Source organism: Tenrec ecaudatus, chromosome 17, assembly GCF_050624435.1.
Source record: "Tenrec ecaudatus isolate mTenEca1 chromosome 17, mTenEca1.hap1, whole genome shotgun sequence".
NCBI classification, from domain to species: domain Eukaryota; kingdom Metazoa; phylum Chordata; class Mammalia; order Afrosoricida; family Tenrecidae; genus Tenrec; species Tenrec ecaudatus.
In genome coordinates, this window is record NC_134546.1 from 11,782,553 (window position 1) to 11,796,526 (window position 13,974).

The following is a 13,974-nucleotide window of genomic DNA, read 5'->3' on the forward strand; positions in this document are numbered from 1 at the left end:
CTCCATGGGAGATAGATAAGGCTGCCTGCTCCCCGCCCCCTGTAAAGGTTTACAGCCGCGGAAACCCACAGGGCAGTTCTCCTCTGTCCTAGAGGGTCGCCAGGAGCCGGAATTGACTTGATGGCAAAGGGTTGGGTGAATCATTAGGCACTCCACCTTAGCAGGGGCTAGGGGGCGGTGCGGCGTCTCCGCCCCCGGGGAACACTGGCCTGTAGTCAACCTGTGGACTCCCTAATCTTTGAGGAATCCAAGGCTGTCTCTCTCTGACTGCCACTCACCCAAGAAACGGAAGGGGTGCCCACAGGATGGGGGGGGGGGGGCGCGGCATCGCTGCTCTTGGCTTCAGACAACACGGCCACCAAACCTAGCAGCTGGATTGTTGAGGAGGGCAGTTTGGTCTTGATTTCCATCCAAGAAGAGTTAGATGCTGAAGAACCAAACGGGAAGAGCTAAAAGTTGCTCGCACACCCAGCAATGAATGGCTCTGGAGTACAGTCTCGGGTTAAATCTATTAATACAAAGGAAACCCAGAGGAATCTACCGCCAATAACACGGAATACCCACCGGAGGGGCAGGGCAGGAGGCAGGGCTGAGCTTCATTTAACAAGACCCAGTAGCACCCAGTGGTGCTGCACCCAGGCGGGCCTTTGTGGATGGCGTGCAGGTTGAATGATACAGGAGACCTTGGGTCCCGGCCGTGGTCCTGGCCTCCTTTTCCTTCAAGAAAGAAGGATCCACAAGCCAGGTGGTCAATCGGGACCCACGGAAGCCTCGAGGTGCTTACCAGCCACTGGGCGTCTGATCTGAGGGGGGGCAGTCACATGTCCCTGCTGAATCTCAGATACTCCTGCCTCAGGGTACGCACGATGTAACTGACGATTCAAGAAGTCCACGCCGCCCTCAAGTCAGCTGCATGGAGTCTAAGTTGGTCTCTACCACACGGAAAACACCAGTAAGCCAACATCAAATCTATATGCACATATCCATGTGGACACCTCTCTTGCTCTAAATATTTACACCTGCCTGGGATCATTCTCTGCTAACCTCAAGGGAAAAATGAAATCATGAAACCTGACATCTCAGTGAAACCAGAGCAAAGGAGTGATTCTGCTTTCCCAATGACACATGATCCATTCACACATATTCTTTGCCTGACTGCTTGCGACAAACTAAGCCCCAAACCAAGCGTGGGACCCACCAGGGCTGCGTGAGAGCCCCAACTTCAACCTCAACAGCACGAAAGCCAGCCGGGGCTTGAGCCCCAACTTCAACCTCAACAGCACGAAAGCCAGCCGAGGCTTGAGCTCCGCGGGTCTTCTGGAAAGCTGCGAATGGGAAGAGTAGAATCTGAAGCATTTTTTAATATCGCCAAATGCTATTATTAAGTGGGCGCTATAAAACATTAAATATACACACACATTAAAAATAAGCACTACAGATGGGGGCAGGAAAATTCTTAGCAGAACCCCCACATACTTCAAATACCGCCCTTCCTCATTATTGTCCTCGACCGTAATTAGCATGCGACAGCCCAACAGGTGGCTCTCACTGATAGAATGCAAAATTAATGAGATTGGGAGATGGTCCTGTCTCTGAAAACAAGTTAGCCGGTCTAAAAAAAAAAAAAAGAAAGAAAGAAAAAGTGAACCCTGCAATCTACAAAACAAACAAGCCAAATGACCCCCTTCACACTGCTATGTTATTCGCATGTCTAATGGAAGGTGTTTAAGATTCACATACCTCAAGGAGAAAGAGACATCCTGATGAGTTTAGCCAGAATGGGGGTGGGGATAGAATGAAGCCTGCCAAATCTCCCAGCTTGATAACCCCCACATCTCGCTGCACTCACAGGGCTTCCCACCACAGACGGGGCTGTTTTGCGGATGCTCAATCTTAGGGAAGTTCACGGGCAGTTGTGTTACAGGTCCTGGCCCAGCCACTCCGGATAGACAGAGCAGCAAAGAATAAATAGCACTGCTATAAACTACCGATAGCATCTGTCTCTCAACAAGTGAGGCTCGAAAAGTATTTTTTAAAAATATGAGGAGACACAGTCGACTGTCAACACACATAGAAAGGTTTGCTATTCTCAAATAAACAAGACACGCACCGTAACTGGCCAGGCACTGCTTACATGGAATGAGTCAAAAAAGAGACAGACGGTCAGACAGGCAGGCACAGCCTTCCAATTATGCAGGGCGAGCCCTCGGATCATGCGAGTTAAAATGGTCATTGTTGCTTCCACAACCCCACTCCCCTTTTGCCCACCAAGAAAAAGGGAACGCATGCATGAGGTAGAGAAAGGTAAATGGTGCTTTGCAAAAATAGCCAGATTCTTTTCTCACGGAGGGAATAAAGGTTTCTTGTATTTAGACATGTATATGGAGGGTGGAGGTGGGGGAAGCAAGCAGTACATTAAAAACACACCAAAAAAAAAAAAACCACAACAAACAATCCAATCATCACCATGAGCCTGACCACCTCCTCCCTCTCAGCTCCCTTCTGCTGATTCATTTTTTTAAAATCTACCTACCACTGTTTCCTAGGTAGCATCTTTTAAATTGAAGAGACGGTCAAAGGGAGCTACAAAACCTATTTCTATCTGCATCTCCCAGGAGAAACGTGGGGTCAGAGAGTGGGGGAGGGCCAAGAGCTCACTGCCCATCTAGAGACTGACAATCTCCTATCTGTCCTTGCACATGGACACACACACACACTTCAGTTCTTTATTATTTTTCTCCCTGAAGTAACGAAAATGTTAAGAGCACACATCAGAAAGGTTAGTCAGAAGAGAACACCGGTTAAAAAAAAGGTAAAACAAAAATCAATCTATGAAGTTGACATAAACGGTGAACACCTACCTGCTGGGAGAGGCCATTTCCTCCTCTACATCTTCGAACCCAGGCGCTGGGCATTAGCATTATGGCTACCGTGGGGCTTCGGGTGGAAATGGAGCCTCTCCTGCTGACCCGCGAACCAGCTGGCTGCTGGAGAAGTGGTTTCCCCCGTATATGATTCAGTCTCCTTGACAAATATACTGCATTGTACTGGATGAGTCATCGAGGGTTAGTCCGTATTTTACAGGCCTGTTGGGTCATTACTCACATTCAACATCCTGCTTCGCAAAAAAAAAAAAAAAAGTGGAAGCTGGAAGCCTGACAGCTGACGGGTGCTTTTTCCAATTAAAATATTGTTTGGAAAAATTCCTGTAACTTAAGGTTATCAATCATTGATGATATTCTGAAATGCCCTGGAAGCCAACAGCACAATACCTGAGATTACAGGCTGCAAAATTACGAGCGGGAGTCACTTGCCAGTCCCCCCACGCCCCGCCCCCATCTCAAACTAGACCCTGCTGTTCAGTGAACAGAGAGCCCCCCTTGGGAGCGCTCAGCTGGTTGGCACGTATGGGGTTAAGGCTATCTAGTTGCAAAGCTTTATAAAAACCACACATCAAAATTTTGGTCCCTGGATATTAGATGGGGAGAAAGACTTGGCTTTCTGCTCCTCGAAAGAGTTACTGTCTCAGAAACCCACCCTGGGGCAGTTCTACCCTGTCCTACAGGGTCACTATGGTCAGCACTGGCTTGGTGACACCCAGTTTGGTTTGGGTATTAGATGACACCAAGGAATCATTGCCTTGTCCTGTGCTAATAGTCTGCTTACTTTGGTTACGTGGGATCGTAGCACCGCACATGTAAGACACCTTTCTAGCGAGGCAGGTCAAAGAAATGATTTTTTATATTCACGATTGGCTATAAATATTTTAGCCACGGGGTGGGGGATGATGAAATGTGGTCACATCTCACTGACTCTTACAATCTGTGTGGGGACTACCTCTTCTCCTGAACATCTTTATAAGCAAAATAATAATAACAATAACATAATTTTTAAAAATCTTTTTGATGAAAAAAAATTTTCTCTCCCCTGTCCTTATGACCTAATTGATGGCCAAACAAGGCATTTTCTAGTCAGGTATGAACCTCCCTAAAAAACACATTGGTGAGGGACAGGGTGGTGGGAGCACAGAGCATCTGTGCCGCACAATTGGGAATGGCAGGGGGTCACACAAGATTGACACCGCACAACCAAGTGGCCTGTGGGCCTGCTGGCTGGCTGGACCAGCAGTCGTTTCTGCCTTAAGGTTCATGGCCTCGGGCCACTGGCGAGGGCGCCTTCCTCCCAGACAGTCCGGTGGCTGTGTCCTATGCTTTCTTTGAGAACACAAACCCTGCCTCGTTCATGAGCTCAACGTGACATGACGCGGGACGGTGGATGGTTTCCAGCTTCCTTTTATGGGGCTGGAACCAAGCCACGAGAGGTTATGTAAGCAGCCACCAGGGTCCCCTCGCGCCAGCAAGTCTCTCCGTAAGGTGGCACCATGTTTGCTCACTCTGTGCTCCGACATGGCTCCTTCCGCTGCCCAGAGGAAAGAGGGCTTTGATTTCAAGGCCTACCCATGACACTCGGATCAGGAAATGCCCGCATATGTCCAATGGAAACCGCTGCTTAAATGGGACACAATGTAGAGACAGCCGACGTGGACAGCTTTCGGAAACATGACAGTCACTGCGAGGAAGAGTAGACACAAGCGCCTTACCAAAGCCAAGACTTGTTGCTACATTGCTCCCCCTTCAGTTCTGAAACTAAAGGCTGGGGAGAAGGCGTGCCAGGCTGAAGGTCGCACTTCAAGTAACACCCATGACCAGAGGACAATGTCCCAGGGCTGATAACCAGCCTCAGATGGATGCCACAGTCCGTACACCACACAAGCCACCGCCGCATGAATCCAGAAAGACCTGGAACAGAAACCTTCTTCAAAAAAACTCAAACTTACCGCTGTCCACTCAGTTTTAACACATGACCCTAGAACAGGGTAGAACTGCCCCCTCCCCACCCCTGTGGGTTTCCGAGACTGTTGTGCTTGATGGGAGCAGAACGCCTCATCGTTCTCCCAAAGAACAGCTAGTGGTTTTGAACTTCTGGCCTTGCAGTTAGCAGCCCAGTGTGGAATCACTGCACTTGGCTTTGACCAAGTCTTTGTTCAAAAGGATTGCAAGCTACACGCTCATCATACTCTCTGTGACAACTGACGATGAATCTTTCACACACTTCCCAAGTATCATGATTTGGATTTCCATAATGATTTTCAAGAGAAAAAATAATCCACAGTTCCTTAAATAATTTTCTAGATTCAGACTCCCCTAAGGAATAACACAAAACAATGGCAGCAATGACGTATGTCTATATCCAGGCTCCCATTTTTGTACACAGAAAGAGAATACAAATTGGTTAACAATGAATGATTGAGGAACCTAGGTGAACCAACTAGAGTGCTTTGTATTATTTTTGTAATGTTTTGGTGAGTATAAAACAGTCCAGATAAATTGAAATGCATATACACTCGTGAAAGGAAACAGCTATTGCTGCTACTTCAAGTCTTTTTAAAAATGAAATTAGCAGCCACTATCGTTGCTGTAAGCAAGCCCTGCTGGCACTGTGGACTGTGTGTTGGGCTGCTAACCTCAAGGTCAAGGGAGAAGGGCACGGCTGTCGGCTCCCACAGAGATTCGTCGTTTCACAAAGCCTACGGAGGGCCACGATGAGTTAGCAGTGGGTTTGGGAAGGTGGGGGTAGTCGCTGTAAAGAGCATTGTGGCCAAGGGCACTGATGCTAACCAAAAGGTCTGTAGTTCGAACCCACCAGCGACTGTGCAGGACAAAGATGAGGTCGTCTACTCCTGCAGAGAGTAAAGGCTTAGAAACCCAAGCCTTCCTAGTGTTTACAGCAGTGGTTCTCAACCTGTGGGTCGCGACCCCTTGGAGTGGGGGGTGGGTTTGAACGACCCTTTCACAGGGGATGCCCGGTTCATAACAGTAGCAAAATGACAGTGATGAAGTAGCAACGAAAATGATTTTATGGTTGGGGGGTGGGAGGGTGACCGCCACATGAGGGCCTGTATGAAAGGGCCACGCGGCATTAGGAAGGTTGAGGTCCACTGCTCTAGAGGATAGCAAAATCAACTTGACGGTCCACGTTTGGATTTTTTGGTATATTTGCCTGTGGAGCCCTGGTTACTCAATGGTGACAGTGGGAAGCCAGCCCGTGCTCCACGGTCCGTCAGGATTCCATGCCGGCCACTGGGAGCCAAAATTAACGCAACAGCAGTGAGGTTTTGAAGCCAGCCCGTGCTCCACGGTCCGTCAGGATTCCGTGCCGGCCACTGGGAGCCAAAATTAACACAACAGCAGTGAGGTTTTGGTTTCAGCTGCTGCTGGAGACACCCCCACTCAGGTAAAAACAACAACAATAACAAAAAGAAAACCAATTCTCCACCATAAAGAAATGGAGTCCAATGGTTACAAAGAGGGAAATGCCTCAGGGTTAGGGTTTCTGGCGCATGCTCCTTGCAATCTTTGAAGATGCTCCCCAAGGAAACCAAACATTTTGGGGGAGGTGACACACAGTCGTCCCAAGAACACAGTGTAAGTCTGTCTGGTCTTGCATTTCCCACATTCCCACCAAACTTCCTGTTCTCTGCCCCGCCACCCCCACCCCCACCCCAATACCCATAAACAGTTAGCGCCCGGGAGCTTTTCCTGGTATCTCACTCTAGACTTTCTTCACAGAACTGAGGATGACACCGAAACAAGCCAATCTGCTTTCTGTCATGGTTTCCATTGGGTAGGTCTGCCCACTGTCCACTGACTGGCCAGAAGACGACTCTGATTAAGAGATTCTCCTGTGTGGCTGACTCCTGACCACACTACTGTGGCCTATAAGCCAGGGTAGAACTTCCCCTGTGGGTTTCCAAGACTTAACTCTACAGGAGTAGAAAGCCTACTTGTCTAATCGGAGCAGCTGGTGGTTTTGAACTGCCTGATCTTGTGGTTAGTAGTCGGCTGCGTAACCACGACGCCAAGGAGCCTATGAAACAGCAGCAGCGACAGCCAAACAGCAGTCAGGTTGATAAAGGGAACCAAAAGGCGCATGATGTCCCCACACTTCAAAATCGACCACTTGGGACTGAAAAAGTCGCAGGACGCATCCAAGGACAGAGTATTAGCAAAAGTCGCGCTGGAAAGCGGAATCACAGGCGGGAAGAAGGGTATGCGGTGACACATTAGGTAGGGGTTACAATCAATGAGATAAAAACGAGGTGCATACGACTTGCTGAATGGAAAACGGATCTGCTCTGTGAACCATCACCCAAGTCACAATAAAAACTTAAAAAAAAAAAAAAAACAACCCGTTACTGTGGAGCAATTCCCTTTGTATCAAAATAGAGTTTTCAGTGGCCGAGTTCTCAAACCAGTTCCCCAGCCCTTTCTTCCTTCCATGACACCATGAAGTGGACTTGAACCGCCAATATCTTGGCTGGTAGTTGAGTAGTTTGCTCCCTTCGTGGCCTTTACCTGTGTGCTTAATGGGGCTGGCAGTTCATACCAGCATTGCCAGTCTCTGGGCAATAGCTTGCTCCAGGCCTAGACTCACCGGGTCATTTTCTGAACCAACACTGAGTCATGGAAATCATCCTGGATGCCTGTGGCCTCTGGGCTCTCCAGGCCTTCACAGTCATCTCCCAACACTGATCCTTGGGTGGTAAGAAGCAAACCCGGCTGGGGAACACAGCAGAACACGGATTTCCATTTCAATAAGTTTGACGCTTGCAAACAGACTCCTGATTTTAAAATCCCTACCATGTATTCACTTGTAGAAGGCTTTGGGAAAGGATCTGTTTGCACGCATGCTCCTGGCTAAAGTCTATAGACTGGCAAATGCCAGGATCTAACGCCAATGCAACATCCACCATGGATGCTAGACAGGGAGGGACTGAACGCTGCCCTGCGCAGGAATCTGCTGCCAAGCGGACTTGGTGCAGAAATCCAGCCTTGTCCCGACATACGCTATTGTCCCTAAGTCCGTTTCCTTATCAACAAAACGGGGATACGAGAAATAAGCTTACAGGGGCATCTGAACACCGGTGGAGCAAAGCTTAAAGTGTCTGGCCGCTTATCGAAGGATCAGCGGTTCAAACCCGCCAGCAGCTCTGTGGGAGAAAAGCTGTAGCAGTCTGCTTAGAATATCCTAAGAACCCTTATGAGGAAGTTCTACTCCTCCGAGGTCGATACGAACTGTAATCAACTAGCTGGCACGCACAAATCACGGTCACGGCCATCTCAGAGCTCCAGGCAGAGCTGCGCAGCTGTAACCGAAGCCAGAAGTGCGCCCCTTCTGGTGATTCAGTGTTTGCATGGGCAGAGAACCAGATCTTTCATCTATGGGAGTGCCTGGTCTTTGGGCCCTTATGTGAGTTAAAGTCTCCCTTCAACACTGGCAGGTGTAGCACCTGGCGGTGAAGGGCACACGGTGAACAACTTGGAAACCTGGATGAAAGGTGCTCTTCCCACATTGCTGCAAGTGCGTAACATCTCAGGATAGAGTTATATGCCTACACATACACAAAAGAAAATGTATGCCGCGATTCCGTCAAACGATTTTGAAGATGGCAGTCACCACCATCGTAGACAGACCTGTATTATTTCTGGTAAAGAGCCATGCTAACTGTCAGGATAAAGACATGGTCTTCTACTCCCATAAAGAGTTAGAGTCTCGGAGCAGTTCTACCCTGTCCTGAAGGGCTGCTTGCAATGTGTTGGAATCAGCTCCCTGGCAGTGAGTTTTTCGGTGGACTTAACTTCCTTTCTGATGCAAAACACAGCTCTCAGGGTGGTTGGGAAAATCTACTGGCCTGAGGGGAGTGAGGGTCTTCCCACCTGCCCTCCCGCCTGACAAGCCCACTCAAAGAGGACCTCCCTGTTTCGGAGCCCAGGGGCTCCAGCCAGAGTATGCAAGTCTGCACTGGGGGCTCCCCGCCCCCAAGTCGCATCTGTGCATTATGTAGAAACCACATGTGTCCCCGGAGCTGGAAGCAAGAGGTGAAAGATGATCTGGAAGAAGCATTCAGGAAACCGAGCAAACAGAAATGAAGGAAGCTTTCAAGAGGGCTGGAGAGGCACATGCGGGATTAATAAACAGCGAGGGGCCGCCAGAAATGGGGGCTGCGGCAGCAGCTTCCGCCGCCGTAGCGGCCGACCAGGGCCCAGGAAGGAGACCGTGGGGCCAGCCCAGGAACCGAAGCGCACGCAGGCCGCCAAAGCTGGTCCCCAGGCACAGGCCCACACCCAATCGTGCTGCGGAGTTTTATTGGCACGAAAGCTTGTTTATTGGGGGGAAGCGAATCCAGAGCATTAATGGATAATGCAGGTGAAAGGACCCAGGGGACCGGTCTCTGGGAGAGGAAACGGGAACAATAGAAGCCATTCTCACTGCCTTCACTTAAGTCCTCAAGAAGAAGAAGAATTTTTTAGTCTTGGACAGCTGTTGGGGACGGAGATTAAATCTGGGGTGTGCTTAGACGCACACAGTACCTTTGGGGAGGGGGTCACTTTTCTTGCTGGTGAGTCTAAAAATCATGAGCAGGCCATCCCAGCGAGCCATGCGAGCAGAGGATGGGACGGGTGACAGGAGGGGGCAGATGACTTCTATTGTCACCTACTGGCGAACAGGATTTCAAAGATAGTAGGCATAGTGACAACGCTCACTTGATGCCAAGTGGGTTTTCAGCTGTGCATCTTAAAGTATAACTGGCTGGCACAAGGCTCGTGGTTAATTCGGGATGTTCCCTTTGGCCAGAGCCCCAAGGCTCGTACGGATTAAATGCAGAAGGGCAATTAGCTATCCCAAGCAGAGTTCTAAAAGCCCTATAGAGCCTCCGGGGTGAGGGGCTGTGGGCCCATCCAGGTTACGCTCTGGCAAGGATGCTCACGGCCACCTGGTCAGTGGCTCCGGGCCTGTGCGGAGGGAAGGGGGAGGCCGGGCGAGGGCGCAGGTCTGGTCTCGGCTGTCTCCTGGGTGCCTGAACATGGCACGGTGGAGAACAAGCTGTGCAGGATACCAGACAGACGGGGCAGGGCGAGGAGGCATGTGAACGCCATCAGCAATCTGGGGAAAGCACCCCGGAGGATTACTGGAGCAGCCAAGAGAAAGGTCATGGTTAGACAGTCGCACGGGTTCTGGGTATAAGACTGGGTCAGAGGCCAGGTGTCTCGTTCACGTCTCCAGAACCGTGTTGATGACCCACCAGACGAGGCCAGGCTTCTCCCGAGTCCCCTGGCTGCGGAGCAAAAGCCTAGTCTGACGGCGACCGTTTAATGCATTTCGCATCTGAACGGCGAGGGTTGCGGTGCTTGAAATCAGCCCAAGGTGGGACGGCCTGCTCCTCCCTTGGCTCTCACGTGCTGGCCGCTGCGGAGGGCCAGTTCCAGCCCGGCACTCCCCCTGCTCCGTTGTCACCAGCTCCACAGCCAGACTCAGAGCTGCATGATTCGTGGGGCGCTCTCTAGAAGAGAGGCCTATCCCCACCAGGCGGGCCACAAAATGCTGATCCTTTGTAGATCCCACGCACACCGGGAGTCTATGAAATCCTGTACACTCATTCTGTGGAAAGGCACTTGCAGGGGGCCTGGCTTAGCCAGTCATTTACATGACCTCGGGCAGAACGTTTCTTTGGCCTCAATTTCCTTGTCCAGAAAAGAGGGCATCAACTAACTTGGGTTTTAAAGCTCCACAATTCTATAGGGAATGGATTAGCAATAACTAAAGACAGAAACTGTTTAATAATATAAGTAACCAGAGACCAAGAGGGTGGGAAGAGATTCAAACAATCTGGTGGTCTCTACAGTGACAAGAAAGGGGATGGGGAGAACTCAAAACTGACTAACTCGTCTCCCGATTGGGCCTGAGGCCAGCAGGGAGAACAGGGAGAGAGAGTGGAGGGAAAGCTAGTGGATCCGGAGGTGGGCACACCTCCCCCACCCCTGTCAACCTCATGACCTTGGCAGAGCAAGACAAAGTGCAGGGGGAAAGCTCTATTCTGATCCTGGACCTAAGAGACCAGGGCTAAGCCAACACACCCATCTCCAAGGATGCGGCTCTTACTCCAGAGCTAGAACGGGCTTTCCCTGACAAACAAACATCCATCCACAACGGATTGATGTAAGCAGGGTCAGCTTGAGCGGTGGCTCTAGCAGGTACAAGCAGCAGAGGCCTTGGACCCCAAAGAGCAGGGATGGGGAGAGGGATTCCTCGCAGCCTCTCTTTCTCCCTAGCAACCAGTCCCACGACCACCGGGTGCCGGGCACACAGCAAACCCTCGGGGCCCAAGTTTCTTCAGGCGTTCCACAGACAAACATGGATTCACCTTTCCTGATTCAAACAGGGGCGGAGGTCAAGCTTGTAGCTAAGAGGAAATAACAGGTGGGCGGTCACCAACGTGTGTCACGTGTCCTTTCTTCTTTGCTGCAAAAAGTAGTTCAGCTTCCCCACAGAATATGTAGAAAAGGCGGAGACAAAGATCCGCCTGTCACGTAGGATTTAACGTGCCTTATAAGGAATCTGCGGTGGTGTAACTGGCTTGTGCCTGACAACTAACGGAAAGGTTGTTTGGCGGGTGGAGCCCACCCAGCAGGGGTGAGGAAGAAAGGCCTGCAATCTGTTTCTGGGCAGGTGACAGGCAAGGACACCCTCTTGGGTACTTGTATACTCTCTAACACGGGGTGACTAGGAGTCAGGACCATCCAGTGGCAAAGGTTGGCTTAAAAGAAAATGTTGGTTTTTAAAAACTATATGGAGAATGTTGGCTAATTCATTGTACTCTCCACCATAGTCTTAGTTTAGTTTTTAAAAAAACATGTTGAGAAAAAAATAATATCCCTATTTTTCTAGTTATTAAGGAGAAAGGTGTCCCCCCACTGGACTTTTTTTTATTTACTATTTTTTTAAAAGGAGAAAGGTTTTGTGTGCAGGACTTAGCGATATATTCCCCCCCCGCCCCCCACCAGCTTGAGTTTAGTTGTACCCCAGAAGGAGCAAATAAATAATGTATGGGCCTCACACCTTATGCATCTTAGATATTAACTAAGCAATAATAAAGAGTGACCTGGAATTCCAACGCACACCTCAGAGCCATCTCGTTCTACACCAGCCACGCTGGAAAGCTGATGAACTTGAAGACAGTAGCCCAGCTCCTTTTTCAAACTCAGACTCAGAACCAGGCCCCAAAGTTTCCAAGTCCATTGCTCCTCACTAAGAACTGGACACCGCCCTTAGCACAAAAATCACCCCTAGATTACCACCAAGGTCTTGGTTTCTGAGAAAAGAAATCCGTTAGAACCGATCACAGTACAGGGAAAGGAGCTGGCCATGTCTGGGAGATTTACTTGGTGGACGAGAATTCTCATGGCAGCCAAAGTGACTCAACGCTCTGGAACGTGTTTCTGGCTTTTCAGTTCGCTCCGATATTTAAAGCCAGTGGGGGAAGAGTTGGGACCCCTGGTCAACATTGCAAACCATCAGATAAGGCCGACTGACCGATCACTCGCTGACTTCTCCCCACGGCTCATCTGAATTCGAGGCGGTGAAGGAACACGTGGGGAGGATCTACCTGCTTCCAGTAGCCCCTTCTCTCGGGAGCCTTGTAAGAGCAATCATAATATGAGACTTGTTTTAGGGAGAGGAGTATCATTCCCCAAAGGACCTTAATCTGTGCAGTAATTAAGAGGCTGTTCTTTCAGGAAGGGCTATAGATACACAAGCTAACATCCCCATCCCCACCCTACCCCGAGCTGGCCAAGATCTGGGGACTGGCTATCCATGTTTAAATATAAGGTGCTGCGTGCTCATCTTCCAACCTGACCCCCAGATGCTGGCCCACACCTTTATCTGTTGCCCCATCACAGAGGGAAAGACCCTTCCTTCCCAGTGCTGCAGGGAGAGCGGGAAGACGAGGCAGATCTCATACAATTTCATCACACAGTCAGCTTTCGTGCAAAGGGCCCGACACTGGCAGGGGAGATTTCATGTCCTTGATCAAACCTCAATGTTATCAGTACTTGTCGTAGAGTAGTTAGTACTCATTCAAGGAAGAAAAGGGACTGAGGGGGCTCATGACACACTTTCTTCAACTCACTGCCATTTAGAAACACAGCCCCCAACGACAATTGGCCTCTATTTACCTGAAGAACAGAGGAAGCAGGCGAGTCAGAAGTAAGAAGAGCAGGTGGAAAGCATGGAAAGGAGACCAGAAGATCCAGTTATAACAACTGAGTGTTTGGATCCCAGATACTGACCAAAAGGGAGGAAAATAAAGGAAGCAAGTTCAAATTCTCGGGTAAGGGGGGACGGCGGACGATGTAAGATATGGAAAAAAATACTCTATAACTTATCAAGGGTTCGTGAGGGAGGGCAGGCTGGATAGGGAAGGAGAAGAAACGGGGAGCTGATATCAGGGGCTCAAGTGGGAAGAGAATGCTTTGAAAATGATGATGGCGGCATATGTGCAAATGTGCTTGACACACTGGAGGAATGCATGGATTGTGATGAGATGTAAGAGCCCCCAATTAAAAAATATTTTTAATTCAATAAAGTGCTTTTGTACAGGAAAAAAAAGAGAAAGTTCAAATTCTCATAGACACCAGATTTTCTGGATCCAATGAGTGGGCTGGATGAACCCTTAAAACTAGTTCCCTGAGATCATCTCTAAAAGTTTAAAAAAAAAAAAAAGTCCATATAATCTTCAAACCAAACAAGAGCTTATCTTAACTAGTAAAAACTGTCTTGAGCTTTATACGCTTTTAAGATCTATATGGGACTAAATGGGCAAAAGTAACACGAAAGATTAAATCAGAACTTTAGGGGACAATGTCAGGTTAGGACTGACAGTGCTGCTGAGATAGTTCAGGTTTACTGGGCCAGCCTGGCTGATAAACACATGTGGGATTAATTGAAGGGCAGAGGGATAAATGGCTAGGAGAGCCTTTTGAGTTCTGAGGGCTCTTGCTTTCTGATGGTCAGACCAGGGTGTGGCTGCTTTAGCCAGTTCCCTGCTTCAGCTGGCAAGGTTCACTTCCTGTG

General features: G+C 49.4%; 1 protein-coding gene across 2 annotated transcripts in view; it reads right to left on the bottom strand.

Annotated features, from left to right (window-relative positions):
* The window catches only part of SPRED2 (sprouty related EVH1 domain containing 2), a 128,478-nt gene that overhangs the window by 52,531 nt on the left and 61,973 nt on the right, over window positions 1–13,974 (bottom strand). The window contains exon 2 of one of the 2 annotated variants that reach the window (XM_075535208.1): window positions 2,862–3,115. The exons of the other annotated variant lie outside the window; for it this stretch is intronic. Within the exon in view, the coding sequence (XP_075391323.1) occupies window positions 2,862–2,878 (17 nt within the window). The 5' untranslated portion in view covers window positions 2,879–3,115. The remainder of the gene's footprint in view (window positions 1–2,861; window positions 3,116–13,974) is intronic. 2 annotated transcript variants of the gene reach the window in all.